The sequence below is a fragment of the Natrix helvetica genome (assembly GCF_964273705.1).
Source record: "Natrix helvetica genome assembly, chromosome: W".
Taxonomy (NCBI): Eukaryota; Metazoa; Chordata; class Lepidosauria; order Squamata; family Natricidae; genus Natrix; species Natrix helvetica.
Genome location: NC_138555.1, coordinates 81,888,533 through 81,905,758, shown reverse-complemented (window position 1 = coordinate 81,905,758; position 17,226 = coordinate 81,888,533). Strand labels below are relative to the sequence as shown.

Below are 17,226 nucleotides of genomic sequence, written 5' to 3'. Positions count from 1 at the left end.
ATAGAAACGACAGATAGATAGATAGATACAATAGATACAATAGGTAAATAGATAGGATAGATAGATATAATGGATGGATGGACAGATAGGTAAATACAGTAGGTAGATTCAGTTTAGATTGATTGATTGATTGATTGATAGAATAGATGTAGAGATAGAAAGATACAATGGATGGATTGATATAACTAAAATTCCAGAAAGTGGGCAAAAGTATATATGGATATACTAAAGAATTGCTAGATACAATGATAGGTAGGTAGATTGGATAGATACGATAGATAGATTGATAGGTAGGTAGGTAGATAGATAGATAGATAGATAGATAGATAGATAGATAGATAGATAGATAGATAGATAGATAGATAGATAGATGATAGATAGAATAGATAGCTACGATGGATGGATAGAAGGATAGATAGGTAAATATAGCAGGTAGATTTGGTATAGATTGGTTGATTGATTAATTGATAGAATAAATGATGGAATAGATGTGGAGATAGAAAGATACAATGGATGGATGGATATAACTAAAAATCCTGAAAGTGGGCAAAAGTATTTCATATATGGACATACTAAAGAATTGCTAGTGGCGGGTTTCTCCTATGCTTGCGTGTGCTTTCAATTCCCATCATTTCCAGTCAGTGCAGGACAGGGTAGGCTGGCTGGGGATAATGGTACCTGTAATCCCATGCAGCTGAGACCCAAGAGTTTGGGCCTCCACACCGACTTCAGCCTTTGCTTTCACTCCTGCTTCCCTTTTTTTTTCATTAAAAGCATCCAGTCATCTGTCCATAATACAGAATTTTTTTAAAAAATAACACTGAGGAGAAACTATTAAAAGCAGGAAATATAACCATGGAATTCTTTCTTTTTTTTAATTAAAACCTTTCTGGAGCAAATTATGAAAACAATAGTTTGCCTGTTGAAAGTATTCCTAAAATCGTGAAATTTTCCGAATAAAAAGGAGACCCAAGTAGAACTGGTAATTGTTCCTTAATTTGGTGCCACCGCTAACAAGGCCACGTGGGTTTTGCCCACTGGTCACTAGCGGGATGTGGATTTTCGTCTTAAATAGAACGGGGTGTTATTTTTCCTCAGTTACATTTAATTCCTAACCCTGGAGTAGTTTTAGCTCCGGAAACATTTACGCCCATAAAGGAGAATATTTACAGTTCGGGGTTGAACTGTGTGGTGAATGCTGGAAACCTCCCTCCTTTCCGAACATTGATGACGTTACCTAGGTCGGCAACGAAACGTCTGCAAGGAAACAAAGCCCAAACCACAGAACCGTTTCAATTTCTCGTACCCCTGAGGACTAGAAACCCAGTTTAGACCTCCTGAAAGATCAAATAGAGCATGAATCTCCAACCTTGGCAACTTTAAGACTGGTGGACTTCAACTCCCAGAATGCCTCAGCCGGCTTTAGCTAAACCTGGCTGAGGCATTCTGGGAGTTGAAGTCTACCAGTCTTAAAGCTTTAGCTAAACCCAGCTGAGGCATTCTGGGAGTTGAAGTCTACCAGTCTTAAAGCTTTAGCTAAACCTGGCTGAGGCATTCTGGGAGTTGAAGTCTACCAGTCTTAAAGCTTTAGCTAAACCTGGCTGAGGCATTCTGGGAGTTGAAGTCTACCAGTCTTAAAGCTTTAGCTAAACCTGGCTGAGGCATTCTGGGAGTTGAAGTCCACCAGTCTTAAAGCTTTAGCTCAAGCCGGCTGAGGCATTCTGGGAGTTGAAGTCCACCAGTCTTAAAAGCTTTAGCTCAAGCCGACTGAGGCATTCTGGGAGATGAAGTCCACCAGTCTTAAAGCTTTAGCTAAAGCCGACTGAGGCATTGTGGGAGTTGAAGTCCACCAGTCTTAAAGTTGCCACGGTTGGAGACTCCTGAAATAAGAGAATGTTCTAAAAGGGTTTCTAGTCCTCATGAGGGCCGCTTCCGGGGATTCCCACTCCCAATTGTGGACCTCCCTAGACGGCAGGGGCCACGTGCAAATAAACTGACCAGATTTGGTGGTCAGTTAGGGGAGGCAGGATTCTACCCTCTCCACTTCATTGCCGAGGCAGCAGGAGACCCCTTGGCCCCTCCCCCACCCCTTCATCTGGGCCCCTCCATTATTTAGGCCTACTCTCCCCCTTCCCTCCCCCTTTGATGTCCCTCAGATGCGACGGCCGCTTTCCAAATCCCCGATACTGACGTGACTTCCCCCTCTACACGGGGTTTTCTTTCTTTCTTTGTCTTTCTCCCCTCCCTCCCTCTCTCTCTCTCTCTCTGTGCCCTTCCCTTCTTCCTTCCCTTTCTCCACAGGGTTCGACTCAGCCCAAGGCCTTCAAGAGGAAAATCTCCGTCGTCTGTAAGTAAAAGGGGCAGGTTGTCCGCCCGTTGAGCTCAACCCTCCCTTGACCGCTTGGTGAGACATCTCAAAAGGGTTGGGGGGTCCTCTGGAGTCCCACCTCCTGAAAGCTGAGGCAACTTTAAGACTTGTGGACTTCAACTCCCAGAATTCCTCACCTCAGCATTGTTGGCTGAGGCATTCTGGGAGTTGAAGTCCACAAGTTGCCATGGTCGGAGATTGGCTGAGGAATTGTGGGGATTGAAGTCCATAAGTGCTAAGGTTGGAGGCTGAGGAATTCTGGGAATGGGAGTTGAAGTCCACAAGTCTTACACTTGCCATGGTCAGAGACTGGCTGAGGCATTCTGGGGGTTGAAGTCTACAAGTGTTAAACTTGCCATGGTTGGAGACTGGCTGGGGCATTCTGGGAGTTGAAGTCCACAAGTCTTAAACTAGCCATGGTCAGAGACTGGCTGAGGCATTCTGGGGGTTGAAGTCCACAAGTCTTAAACTTCCTATGGTCGGAGATTGGCTGAGGCATTCTGGGAGTTGAAGTCCACAAGTCTTAAACTTGCCATGGTTGGAGACTGGCTGAGGCATTCTGGGAGTTGAAGTCCACAAGTCTTAAACTTGCCATGGTTGGAGACTGGCTGAGGCATTCTGGGAGTTGAAGTCCACAAGTCATAAACTTCCCATGGTCAGAGATTGGCTGACGCATTCTGGGAGTTGAAGTCCACAAGTCATAAACTTCCCATGGTCAGAGATTGGCTGACGCATTCTGGGAGTTGAAGTCTACAAGTCTTAAACTTGCCATGGTCAGAGACTGGCTGAGGCATTCTGGGAGTTGAAGTCCACAAGCCTTAAACTTGCCATGGTGGGAGACTAGCTGAGGAATTCTGGGGGTTGAAGTCCACAAGTCTTAAACTTCCTATGGTCGGAGATTGGCTGAGGCATTCTGGGAGTTGAAGTCCACAAGTTGAATCGTCAGAGACTGTGGCTGAGGAATTGTGTGGGTTGAAGTCCACAAGTCTTAAAAGTAGCCAAGGTTGGAGACCTTTGCTTTAAGGAGTGGGAGAGCACATGTCTTCTGCTGAGATGGAAGGAGGGTGGACATTCCCATGCTTCCCCCAGAGAAGACAAGGTCACTCTCCAGAGCAGAATGCAAGGGATTGTAGCCTTGAAAAAAAATCTGGGCTTTGGAGAGGGAGCCTCAAGTCACATTCCCGCAGTGGAGGCCGGTGGGATTAAATACCCCTCCTATGCATTTACATTAAATACATTAAATTAAATACAGTTAAATACACTGGTTACAAATTAAACACACTGAAATATAGTTAGTCCTCACTTAACAATCAGTCTCTTAGCAACCGGCTGAAGTTACAACTTGAGCTTTCCAGAAAGGTGCTCGTTTGTTAAGATTTTTAGCCCACTTTTATAAGTAAAAAAATGGCAAACATACTCTTTCCTCCCCCTGTTTTTTCCACCACAACAACAAAAACCCTGTGAGGCAGGTTGGACTGGAAAAGACAGACTGGGGCCAAGTCACCCAGTTGGCTTTTCTGCCTAAAACGGGACTAGAACTCCCAATCTCCTGGTGATTGGCCCACCCAGCCAGCTTTCATGCCTTGAGGTGGGACTAGAACTCCCAATCTCCTGGTGATTGACCCAAAGTCGCCCAGCCAGCTTTCTTGCCTTAAGGCGGGACTAGAACTCCCAGTCTCCTGGTGATTGGCCCACCCAGCCAGCTTTCTTGCCTGAAGGCGGGACTAGAACTCCCAATCCCCTGGTGATTGGCCCAAAGTTGCCCAGCCAGCTTTCTTGCCTTAAGGCGGGACTAGAACTCCCAATCTCCTGGTGATTGGCCCAAAGTCGCCCAGCCAGCTTTCTTGCCTTAAGGCGGGACTAGAACTCCCAATCCCCTGGTGATTGGCCCAAAGTCGCCCAGCCAGCTTTCTTGCCTTAAGGCGGGACTAGAACTCCCAATCTCCTGGTGATTGGCCCAAAGTCACCCAGCCCACTTTGATGGGACGGGATGTGTTATTTTTAAAGGTATGCCTGGTAAAATATTTTTATTTTTTTCAATGATACCATCCTCTGCACCAATTGTTCCATCCAGATTGCTATACGTAGTATGGGGGTAGCAGAAACAGAATCCATTTAATGCCTGTAGTAATGAAGACAGCTGTGATTTTACTAGGAACGGCTTTCTCAACCTCAGGCCTTTTAAGATGGGTGGACTTCAACTCCCAGGATGTTATGCTTTGCTGGCTGGGGAATTCTGGGAATTGAAGTCCACCCATCTTAAAAGGGTCTAAGGTTGAAAAAAACTGAAGTAGATTCTTTTTTTTTAATCCTAATAGATAGCCCTCAACGTACAACCATTCATTTGAACTTAGAGCAGCATTGAAAAAGAGTGACTTGCGACCATTTTTCTGACTTATGACCGTTGTTCACACGGCCATGGCAGCATCCCCATTAATCAACATTCGAGCACTTGGCCACCGGTTCATATGTATGACGGTCGCAGCGTCCCGGGGTCATGTGATCCCCTGTTGCAGCCTTCTGACAAGCAAAGTCAATGACAGCCAGTTTTGCTTAACGGCTGTGGCAAGAAACTCAATTGTCTCGCTTAGCAACAAATTTTGGGCTCCCTTGTTGTAAGTCGAGGACTACTGTATTGGCAGATCATGCAGAAGAGGGCATGGGATTTAGGGAAAGCGGGTGGGCGTGAACTGACTCGCTCACTCGAGCCACCTCAAGAAAAAACCTGCCTCCAACCATGTCCTGAGGAAACTGCTCCAGTTATTAATTCCTTCCCTCCCTCCCTCGCTTTTAGCATCCTCCGTAGCCAAAGGGCCGGTCGCCACAAACAGTGACACCGAAGGAAGCCAGCCGGTGGGCCGCAAACGGCGCTGGGGTTCCAGCACCGCCACGACCCAGAAGAAACCTTCGATCAGCATCACCACTGAATCCCTCAAGGTAACCGTCTGGCTGGGACAAAAGTCGAACTCCGGGACAGCCGAGATCCGAACCCTGATGTGCTTTTTCTCCTTCCTTCCTCCTCCAGAGCCTGATCCCAGAGATTAAGCCGCCGCTGGGAGGCCAGGAAGCTGTGGTGGACCTTCACGCCGACGACTCCCGCATCTCGGAAGACGAAGCCGAGCGCCACTTGGAAGAGCCAGCTCACGAGAAAGCGCTCAAGATCTGCCGTACTGTCACGCAGGTTGGTGCTGGGGAGGGCAACGGTAGTAGCTCCCGATCGGTCCCCAGGACGGAAGCGGCACTCGGGCGCGAGACTCGCCGAGCCACAAAGTTGCCCGCTCACCGGACAGCCGATTTGTTCAACTCCGTTGTTTTTACAGCTCTCGCGTCTCCCATCGATTTCCGGGGTGGTGAACGGCCAATCTCCCGTAAACAAAATCATTAAGGCAGATACTAATTGCAGAGCGGAGGCGATGCTCGGATTTAGACACGGGGAAAACTAAAAATACCCTAAAACCTTCTTCTGACCTAGGTTTCCTTAACAAGCATGAAGCAGAGTCTTGGTCCCGGGTAAAACCTCTTTTATTTACACAACTGTGAATTCCTTTCCTTCACAGTCCATAAAGACTTGGCAAACAGCCTTTCGGAGGAATATTTATCCACACGAACCTTATCTCGCTTGGAGAGCTGCCAGATAACTAGTTTCCACACACGGGGCAAGGCAACACTTGACACAACTGTGAATTCCTTTCAGTCACAGTCTACAAGGCTTAGCAAACAGTCTTTCCGAGGAATGTTTATCCACACGAACCTTATCTCGCTTGGCGAGCTGCCAGATAACTAGCTTCCCAAGGCAGGGCAAGGCCACATTTGGCACAGAGTCTCTTATAGTCACAAACAGAACTTTCCACTCTTGAAACGACCGAAGGAACGAATTGCTTCCTGCAAAAGCCCCCTCCCCGTTCACTCAACCCTGCTTCCTTAGTTGTTCTTGTCTTCTGGTAGCTCTGCGCATGTGCATACTGGGAACAGGCTCCAGCTGTTCCTCTGTCTCACTGCTATCTAGGCTCCCTCTCTACCTCCGACGCAGAACCCTCGTCTGACCTTTCCTCAACCCCCAGGACTGGCCCATCTTCCTCCCCAACCTCCTCACTGCCTGACTGTGCTGCCAGCCTTCCACGCATGCACCTGTCCTCAAAAACGTGTCTAAATAGGACAGCATTGAGCCGGGGTGGATGGATGTGGCCACACGCGATTTCCACTGCCACTTCGGGTGAACCAGTCCAAACCGGCTGAATACCAACCCTGACAACCACCCCTTGTCCCCACCCAAAATTTGGCTACTGAAGATCGCTTTGCCAACAGAGGCAGGAAAGAGAGAGGAGCCACTGTTGCCTCTCTGCGTGTATAGACCAAACTCAGCTTGCCAGGAACACTGATGATGTTACCTAAGTTGGTAACGAAACGTCTGTAATCCATTTTTAGCAACTCCACGGAATATAAGATTAATTCTATGGATTTGCCATTGAAGCAATTGAAAATCTGCATATAAAGAAGAGCGGGTCCACTTATTCTCCAAAGCACCCAAAAACGAGACAAAAAACAATCGATAGAAACTAATCAAGGAGAGAAAAGCAACCTAGAATTACCGTATTTTTCAGATTATAAAACGCACTTAAATTTAGGAGAGGAAAATAACCCAAAAAAGGTTTTTGGTCTTCGCGTGCCGCATTTTCAGCCCTTCTTCGGGGGCCTTTTTTCAGCTGTTTTCCAGCCTTTTTTCTACTCATTTTCGGCACATTTTTTGGCCCTTTTTCGAGGCATTTTGGCTCATTTGGGAGGGGTTGCCCATTTGGGGGGCTTTTTTTGCTCTTTTTGAGGCTTTTTTTTTTTTTTGGCTCTTTTGTAATGCTTTTTTCAGCCCGTTTTTGAGGCTTTTTCAGCCCGTTTCCCCCCAAAAAATAACGGGCTGAAAAAAGCCTCAAAAATGGGCTGAAAAAAGGCGTGAAAACAAGGCGTGCAAAGGCCAAAAAACGGGTGGGCGGGGCTTCAGCAATATTCAGTCTATAAGATGCATAGACGTTTTCACCCCCTTTTGGGAGGCAAAAAAGTGTGTCATACTCCGAAAAATACGGTAAGTAGGAATTTTCTGACAGTGAGGACAATTAATCAGTGGAACAGCTTGCCACCAGAAGTTGTAGTACTCCAACACTGGAGGTTGTAGGGTAAAATAGGATAGAATAGAACAGAGCAGAACAATGAAGCGGGCAAGAGATGATGGATGGATGATTTCTTTTGTTGTTATTCTGATTTGCTTTTCCTTTTCTCTCTCTCCTCTTTTTTTTTAGGTTGGTGACATGATTAGCAGTTAGATAGGGAAGAAAGAAACAGTTGTTTAATCAAGTGTGATGTGATGAAAAGCTAGAATAAGCGACAGAAATAAGAGAAGGGGGAATATTAATGTATACATTTTTATAAAACAAAAAGAAAGTAATGACGGGGAAATGGGGAACGATTGAGCCGTGATAGTTTGTAACCTAATATAAAGGTATATTATTATTAGAAATGCCTAAGTTGATGGAATGTAATAATTATGATTAAGTTTATTAGCTTTATTTATATTAAAATATATGACACCCAGGTGTCACGCTGTTCGCGCATTGATTTGAGATATTTATAAAAAAATAAAACAAAATAAGACTTGGAAAAAAGAGTAGAACAGAATGAGAAAGAATGGAATAGAAAATATTGAGTTGGGAGATTGCTAATCCCTGGTTTAGAGCAAAACGTTGTTTTGTCATATTCAGCCTGGTCCCTTCCAGGCTGAGAAACTCGGTCCCATTCTTCCCTCCCAGGTGGTCCCGGTCGAAGGGCAAGAGAACGGCCAAGGGGAGGAAGAGGAAGAGGAAGAAGAGGAGGAGAAGGTCCACGAGGAAGAGCAGCCGGAGTCGGCGCCCGTTATCGCTGTAGAGACGGTGGTTCTGCCTCCCCCCGTAGAGCATGAAGTCAAAAAAGGTATCTCGGGGGATGATCGGCAGAAGAGGGGAAGCGATTCACACACACACACACACACACACCCCGACAGGTAAGACTCACCTATGGACTTCTGTCTCTCTTGGCTCCCGCAGTCACACTGAGCGACACCCTCACCCGGCGGTCCATCAGCCAGCAACGTTCTGGAGTCTCCATTACCATCGATGACCCCGTCCGCACGGCCCAGGTCCCCTCCCCACCACGGGGCAAGATCAGCTGTATCGTTCACATCTGCAACCTTGTGAGTATTTGAGGGGGACGCTGTAACTATTTGGGGTTTTCTTTTCGGAGGCATCGGGTGGTGCAGTGGTTAGAGTACGGTACGGCAGGCTACTTCTGCTGCCTGCCGGCTGCCTGCAGTTTGGCAGTTCGAATCTCGCCAGGTTGACTCAGCCTTTCATCCTTCTGAGGTGGGTAAACGGAAGACCCAGATTGTTGGGGTCAAGAGGCCAACTCTGTAAAACGGTTTAGAGAGGGCTGTAAAACAGCATATACACCGTGTTTCCCCCTAAAATAAAACCGGGTCTTAATATTATATTTTTTTCTCCAAAAGATTATTTTCTGGTTAGGTCTTATTTTGGGGAAATACAATATGAATTGCCTCCGTCTGGCTCAGGGATCTGCAACCTTAAACACTCAAAAGAGCCACTGAGATCGATTTTCCACAGAAAAGAAATCACCGGGATGCCACAAAAGCTTTCCGGTGCCTGACTATCGTATTTTTCGGAGTATAAGACGCACCGGAGTGCAAGACACACCAAGGTTTTGAAGAGGCAAATTTTTTTAAAAAAGTTTTTGCACTCTGCAAACCTCCCTAAAATGGCCCATTTTTTGCGAAAACGACCCCGTTTCCCCCCCCCCCCCAAAAAAAGGCATGAATAACCTTTAGGGGACTTGCAAAGTGCTCCTGGGTGGATGGGGGAAGCAAAAACAAACAAAAATGGCCCATTTTTAGTTAAAAAAAAGGGGGGGGCATGGATAGCCTTTAGGAAGCTTATAGAGTGCTCCTGGGGGCTGCGGGGGCTGTAAAATTGAGCAAAAACCGGGCTTTTTTTGCTCATTTCTGCCCTCCCCAGCCCCCAGGAGCTCTCTAAAAGCTTCCTGCAAGCTTTGCACGGGCATTTTGGGGAAGGGACAGGGTTTCAAGAGACAAAAAAATGCTGTATTCAGTGTATGAGACGCACCCAGATTTTCAGCCTCTTTTTTTTTAGGGAAAAAGGTGCGTCTTATACTCTGAAAAATATGATATTTCCTGAGCGGCCACAAAACTACCATATGTAGTTGAATTAAACATTCTGTTTTCTAATGAAACTTTTCTTGGATTTATGCATGGTTGGCCTACCGGGGGGTCGAAAAGCTCAATAAATTGCACGCCATGGGTGTCGCACCTTGGTGATTGCGAGGCATATTTTGAGCAACAGGGAGCCGCAGCAGAGAGATGAAGGAGCCACATGTGGCTCCGGAGCCGCAGTTTGCTGATTCCTGGTCTGGCTGATGATTTTAACAGGCTTATTTTGGGGATAGGGCTTATATTCCAAGCATATTTTGAGCAATAGGGAGCCGCAGCAGAGGGATGAAAGAGCCACATGCGGCTCCGGAGCCGCAGGTTGCTGATTCCTGGTCTGGGTGATGATTTTAACTGCCTTATTTTTGGGATAGGGCTTATATTCCAAGCATATTTTGAGCAATAGGGAGCCGCAGCAGAGGGATGAAAGAGCCACATGCGGCTCCGGAGCCGCAGGTTGCTGATTCCTGGTCTGGCTGATGATTTTAACGGGCTCGTTTTTGGGATAGGGCTTATATTACATGTATCCTGGGAAAAAATCATGCTAGAGTTTATTTTCGGGAAAACACGGTTAAGTCTGCTATTGCTATCAGGAGCCTTTCTTAATCCTCGGATCTTTGTCCATGCGGATAGGTGAGGCCCTTCACCCTGGGGCAACTGAAGGAGCTGCTGGGCCGGACGGGCACCCTGGTGGAGGAGGCGTTTTGGATCGACAAGATCAAATCTCACTGCTACGTCACAGTGAGTCTTTGGGCTTCCTCCTCCTCTTCCGCTAGAAATTCTCCTTTCCAGAAAAATTGGCATTTCCCGCAATCGATTCCCGCTCTGCTCAGGCGGGCTTTGGATCTCAGATGGTGCGTTTTTGTTCGTGACGCTGCTTGATGCGAAAACGCCGTCCGGGTTTTTGAAAAGGAATTGAGAGAGAATTTTCAAGCAAGCTTTCCTTTCGGGGGAATTTTTTAAGTGGAATGCTTACGGGAATTCTCTTAGGATCCAAGTCACGGTTGTCCCAAAAGGCAGCTGGACTTTTCCTGGGTTTTTTTCCCCTCCCTTGAAAATGTTTCGCTTCTCATCCAAGAAGCTTCTTCGGTTCAGTTTAAGAGGGACAATTCGGGATTTGGGGAGCAGTGGGGAGAAATAGTTGGAAACACATCTCTCCTCTCTCTTTCTCTCCCGTTTTTCTTTCTCCCCCTTTCTTTCTTTCTCCCCTCTTTCTCCTCCTCTTTTTCTCTTCTCTTTTTCTCTGTTATCTTTCTCCTTCTCTTCTCTTTTTTCTTTCTCTGCCTCTCATCTCTTTCTTTCTCTTTTTTTCTCTCTCTTCCCCTTTCTTTCTCTTTCCCCTTCTCTACTCTCTTTTTCTCTCTCCTCTTTCTTTCTCTCTGTCACTCCTCTCTTTCTCTATCTTTCTTCCTTTTTCTCCCCTTTGGCTCTCTTTCTCTCCCCCCCCCCCTCTGTCTTTCTTCCTTTTTCTCCCCTCCGGCTCTCATTCTCTCTCTTTTTCTCTGTCCTCTTTCTCCCTCTCTTCTCTTTCTTCTCTTCCCCCCCCCCCCCCCGGCTCTCTTTCTCTCTCCCCCCTCTCTTTCTCTCTCTCCTCTTTTTCTCTCCTCTTTCTTTCTCTCCCCTCTCGTTCTGTCTCTCTCCCCATCTCTGTCTCTTTATCTCTTCCCCCAATTTTTGCCTTTCAGTATTCAACAGTGGAAGAAGCCGTCGCGACGCGAAACGCCCTCCATGGGGTCAAGTGGCCACAGTCTAACCCCAAGTTTTTATCTGCTGATTTTGTGGAGCAGAATGAGGTACGGAGCCCAAACGGGGAACAAAGACATGGGATGGGTGGAGGGGGTGTCCTTTATCCCCCACCCCGCTGCCCCCCTCCCCCCGTGCACTGGAGTTTGGTGCAAGAAAGTGAAACAGGAATATATGCTCCAAAAACGATGGGGTTTTTTTAGAAGACGCTTCTAGAAGACTCACATTTACGACGGTTGCAGCGTCCTGGGGTCAAGCGATTCGCCTTTTGTGACCTTCTGACAAGCAGAATCAATGGGGAAGCCAGATTCACTTAACAACTGTTAGAGGTAGTCCTCAACTTACAACCACAATTGAACCCAAAATCTCTGTGGCTAAGCAAGACGGTCATTAAGTGAGTTTTGTTCTATTTTATGAACTTTTGTTGTTAATGAACCACTGCAGTTGTTAACCCAAGTGTTGAGTGAATCTGGCTTCCCCATTGACGTCACTTGACAAAAGGTGATCCCATGACTCCAGGACACTGCAACCGTCATAAATATGAGTCAGTTGCCAAGCGTCTGAATTTGGATCGCGTGACCACGGGAGATGCAACGGTCACAAGTCACTTTTTTCAGTCCCGTGACAGCTTCATTAAATCATCTTCTTTTAATAACCCCATAATCCCTTGCGGGATGGAATCTGGGCAACTGAATGGATCTCAGTGTTTAGTGGCCAGATACCCTTCCTGTTGCCATTGCGGAGTTCTATTCAGCAGATGTATATTCTCAACATCCCCAGAGAGAGAAATATCTGCCTCTACCTAGGAACGAACTCGCTTAGCAATCAAACATTTTAGAATCCCGGAGGGGGGGGGGAACGGATTCGTTTACTGGTCATAAGTCGAGGACTACCTGTACATTACCGCCATAAGGTAACATTTCTTACCTTACTCGCTAGTATGATTTTGTATCTCAAGAGAGCTTCCACCTGCTTACCTGAGGCCCTTCCTTTCTCTTCCTCAGCTGGATTTCCATCGCGGCCTTCTGGCCGAACGTCCCGCAGAGGCCAAGGCGGATGACGCGCCCACCTTCCCAGGGGTGGGCCCGAGCACGCGAGGCGAACGGGAGCTGTCCCGGCGCTCGGAGGCACGGGAGCGGGAGGCGGCTGTGCGGGAGCAGTGGGCCGAACGGGAGCGAGAGATGGAGCGCCGGGAGAGGACCCTGGCGGAGCGTGAATGGGATCGGGACAAAGTGCGCGAGGGCCCCCGCTCTCGCTCCCGGTCCCGAGAGAGACGCCGCAAGGAGCGGCCCAAATCGAAGGAGAAGAAAGCAGAGAAGAAAGGTAACAGGAGAGAGAGAGAGAGTTTGGTCTAATGGTTAAGGCACCAGGCTAGAAACTGGACAAGCATGAGTTCTAATCCCGCCCTAGCCATGAAAGCCAGCTGGGTGACTGGGCCAATTACGAGGAGAGTGGGAGTTCTAGTCCCGCTTTGGGCATGAAAGCCAGCTGGGTGACTTTGGTCCAATCACCAGGAGACCGTGAGTTCTAGTCCTGCCTTAGGCATAAAAACTTGGCTGGGTGACTTTGGTCCAATCACCAGGAGACTGGGAGTTCTAGTCCCACTTTAGGCATAAAAACTCATCTGGGTGACTATAGGCCAGTCCCTCCCTCTGCCTAACCCACCTCACAGGGTTTTTGTTGGGAAAACAGGAGGAGGAAGCCTTGTTAAATATATTTGCCATCTTGAGTTGTTTATAAAAAATAATAAAGGCAGAATATAAATTAAATAAATTTGCCTCTTCCGAGCTAGAGGGAAGCTTGTGGGGGGGGGGCAGCCCCCCCAACATCCCTAGAATCATGGTCGCCTACTTGGAGGTCCAACGTTTAAGTTTGAAGCGACGAACTTCCATGGAGATTCGCCATCAACACCCAGGCCATCGTCGTCCCAAAGCTGCTTTTCCAAAAGACAACCGTCCTTCCCCACCCCTCCTCCTCTTGAAAATGTTTCGCTTCCCCTCCCAGGAGATTCTGCTGTTCTTCAGAAAGCTGCTTCTTGGAGGAGAAGCAAAATGTTTTCCAGGAAGAACCAAGAAAACTCCCGTTGCTTTTGGGGAAAGCACTTTGTGGGTTTTCTGCTGTGAATGTAGGGATAACGTCCCGGGAGGGGGGGGGGGGCTCGTGTAGATTTAATCCTATTAACCAGGGATCGGCAATCTTAAAACACTCAAAAGAGACGCGAAAGTCCTCATTGGAGGCTCCCTGTTGAATTCTGGAGCCGACCGAAAGTCCAGTTCCCCCACTATAAGAGTCTCCTCCCGGCGGAGCATCCTTTTTCCTCAACCTGTCCTAACCGAAAGCCCTCTCAATTGTGAGGCCAACGGGTGACAGGGAGCCGCAGCAGAGGGATGAAAGAGCCACATGCGGCTCCAGAGCCGCAAATGGACAAACTGCTTTTAACCAAGGATTGCTCTTTTCAGGTCACCAAGCTGTAGTGGTTGAAAAGGGGGTGGGGGTGGAGTTCAGGCCGGGCCTCCTCCTTCAGGCCCCCCCCCTTTTTTTGTGCAAAAACTCAGGATAACGACCGACATTTTTACTATCCTCCCCAACAGAAAAGGCCCAGGAAGAACCTCCGGCTAAACTTCTCGATGATCTATTCCGCAAAACCAAGGCAGCGCCCTGCATTTATTGGTTACCCCTCACGGACATTCAGGTGAGACGGGACGAGCGTCGGTGGGGGGGTGACGTGGTGGTTGCAAGATGTGGTTTCTTCGGCCCTGAGGATGAGAAGGTGCCCTCGGTACCTCCACACGCGGGTGCAATTTACAGGCAGTCCTCGACTTACGACCGCAACTGAGCTTTCGTTGCTAAGCGAGATGGACTTTTAAGTGAATTCTGCTCAATTTTCCGACTTGTCTTGCGGCCGTGGTGAAGCGAGTCGCTGCAGCGGTTCAGTGAGGAACCCGGTTGTTAAGTGAATCCCGCTTCCCCGTCGACTTTGCTCCTCGGAAGGTCGTAAAAGGGGGATGGCACGACCCCCCCGGGGACACTGCGACCGTCGTCAATACGAGTCGGTTGCCAACGGTCTGAATGTTTATCCCACGCGGGGGATGCGGCAAGGGTCGTAAGTGTGGAAAATTGGTTGTGGGTCACTTTTTTTTCCAGTGCCGTCGTAACTTCCACTAAGGGAACTGTCGTACGTCGAGGACCGCCTATACTTCTCGTCGCAGGATTTTCAGAGACTGGAATTGTGATTGTCAACGGTGATGAAAAAAAGAAGCCCATATTCCCACAAAATAACTTTAAAAGCGGTTTTTGCGAGCTACGATTTAGTAAAACTACAAGCTGCAATTTAAAATTCTTTCTGATTTCCAGTCTCTAGGAAGAAAAAAGCAGATTTGATGACTGGGCATTTTTCTTTTGCCTGACCCAGAAACTTTGGGTGGAGAAGATAATTTTGATATTTGGAGAAATATGTGGCTCCAGAGCCGCATGTGGCCCTTTCATCGACTTACAGCACATTTGTTTAGTCATCGTTCGAAGTTACAACAGGCCTGAAAAATGTGACTTACGACCATTCCCCCCCCTCCCCCCCCCCCAGCGACCATTGCAGGAACCCTATGGTCGCCTGGTCAAAATTCAGCTTGGCAACTGACTCATATTTACGACGGTTGCAAGTCCCTGCGGGGAGAGGGGGGCGGTATATAAATTTAATTAATTTAATTTAATTTAAGTGTTCCGGGGTCCTGTGATCCCATTTTGTAACCTTGTGACCTTCACTTAACAACTGTGTTATAGGTAGTCCTCAACTTACAACCACAATTGAACCCAAAGTTTCTGTGGCTAAGCAAGACGGTCATTGAGTGAGTTTTGCTCCATTTTACAGACTTCTGTTGTTAATGAATCACTGCAGTTGTTAACCCAGGTGATGAGTGAATCTGGCTTCCCCATTGACTTCACTTGGCAAAAGGTGATCACAGGACTCCAGGACACTGCAACCGTCATAAGTATGAGTCAGTTGCCAAGTGTCTGAATTTGGATTGCTTGACCAAGGGAGATGCAATGGTCACAAGTCACTTTTTTCAGTCCCGTTACAGCTTCATTAAATCATCTTTTAACAACCCCATAATCCCTTGCGGGATGGAATCTGGGCAACTCAATGGAGCTGAGGGTTTAGTGGCCAGATGCCCTTCCTGTTGCCAATGTGGAGTCATATTCAGCAGATGTATATTCTCAACATGCCCAGAGAGAGAAATATCAGCCTCCTGATTTTGAGGCGAGAGCTCCACCTCTAGGCGACTAGTTACAGCTTCGTTAAATCAACAGTTGTAAATCAAGGCTCCCTGCAGCGATTCACTTAACAACCATCTACCTTAGCAACTGAAATGTTGGAGTTGCGCTTCGTAAATCGAGACTGCTTGTATGTGGCTGCCCGTCTAACAGTTGCTCTTCCCTTCCTGCTTCTTTCCTTGCAGTGTGTCCAGAAACAGGCCGAGCGAGCGGCTCGGGCTCGTGAACGAGAACGCCGGCGCAAAGAACTGGAAGCCGAGGAAGCCCGTCAGCGGGAACGCAACCGCCAAGCCGAGCGGGACAAGCGGCGGGAACATAGCAGAGAGCGAGAACGCGAGCGTCCCAATGCCACCAGCGGCGGTGGGGCCAGTCGAGCGGGCGAACGCAGCAGCCGAGGGGACCGCGAACGGCGCGAAGCCAAAAGCCGCCACAGCCGGAGTCGGAGTCGGAGCACGCCTGTACAGGACAGAGGGGGGCGCCGCTGACCTATTCCCCAGCCTTTCTTTTGACCTTCAGGCCGGGGGGGAGGAGTTGGTGGTGGGGGCACTTTCCCCGAATCGAGCTCCTGAGTTTTGCAGGCGAGGAGGAACGAGGGGGAGTGAGTTTCTTTGCCCACTGCTGGAAGGGCCGAGAGGGGTCCGGCGTGGCTGGCAGGCAGCCGAAGTGGTAGGGCTCTCCCCCCTCCCTCCCCCTAACGTGGGGATAAGTTTGATTCCCGACCCCTCCTGCTCCCCTCTTCTGGAGCCAGTGTCCTTCCCGTTGATTTGTATTTTATTTTGGGAAAATGTTTTTTTTTTTTATTCTTCTGATGATACAGGAAAGAGAGCATAATAAAGAGATGGCGTTAGTTTTAAAGCTGCTGTCCTGCTTCTTTTGGGGGCGCGGAAAACGGGGAGCCCACCGCCGTTGCCAGAAAAAATGGTTTACTGTCCTCTTGCAAAGAACGCTTCAATCCTGCCATGGTACAAGGGGCTCTTGTATGTTTGCCCAAAGGGGTGCTGTGGCCCGCCAGCAGAGTTGGCAGCAGATTCGGACAGTGAGGAGGTCGGGGAGGAACATGGGCCAGTCCTGGAGTCTGGGGAAGGCTCTGACGCGGGCTCTGTGTCGGAGGCAGAGAGGGGGGCAGAGCCATCTGACAGTTATCAGCTGCCTTCGGATTCAAAACATCAGTAAAGCAGACGAACAGCTGGAGCCTGTTCCCAGTGTGCGTATGAGCAGAGTTGCCAGACAAAGGGAACAGCTAAAAAACAGAGGTCGACTTGGGAGTAAGGCCCAGAGGAAATAAAAGAGGAGCGACAGGGGAGTGGAGTTTGCAGGAGGCCATTAGTTCGCTTCATTGGTTCGGGACTCTCCGAGACTCCTTGCCAGGTATTGCAGTATATCGCCCTGTCAGCTCTCCAAGCCAGATAAGGTCTGTGACCGTAAATCCACCTTTGAAAGACTTTGCTGGATGTGAATGAGCAGAATATTTGTAGCTCACTGTTGAACCGTGGTCTCTGATCTTGGGGTAGTTTTCCTGCAGACATTTCGTTACCAAACTAGCATCAGTGCTGGAAAAGACAGGTTGTGTGGAGGAGAGGGGGAGGAG

General features: G+C 48.4%; 1 protein-coding gene across 1 annotated transcript in view; it reads left to right on the top strand.

The window, feature by feature from the left end:
* The window catches only part of ACIN1 (apoptotic chromatin condensation inducer 1), a 77,986-nt gene extending 61,493 nt beyond the window's left edge, over nt 1-16,493 (top strand). Inside the window, exons 9-18 of the mRNA XM_081968870.1 lie at nt 2,302-2,347; nt 5,163-5,305; nt 5,394-5,549; nt 8,164-8,323; nt 8,437-8,582; nt 10,260-10,367; nt 11,312-11,419; nt 12,374-12,692; nt 13,961-14,061; nt 15,824-16,493. Of these exons, the coding sequence (XP_081824996.1) occupies nt 2,302-2,347; nt 5,163-5,305; nt 5,394-5,549; nt 8,164-8,323; nt 8,437-8,582; nt 10,260-10,367; nt 11,312-11,419; nt 12,374-12,692; nt 13,961-14,061; nt 15,824-16,123 (1,587 nt within the window). The 3' untranslated portion in view covers nt 16,124-16,493. The remainder of the gene's footprint in view (nt 1-2,301; nt 2,348-5,162; nt 5,306-5,393; nt 5,550-8,163; nt 8,324-8,436; nt 8,583-10,259; nt 10,368-11,311; nt 11,420-12,373; nt 12,693-13,960; nt 14,062-15,823) is intronic.
* The last annotated feature ends 733 nt before the right edge of the window (nt 16,494-17,226 follow it).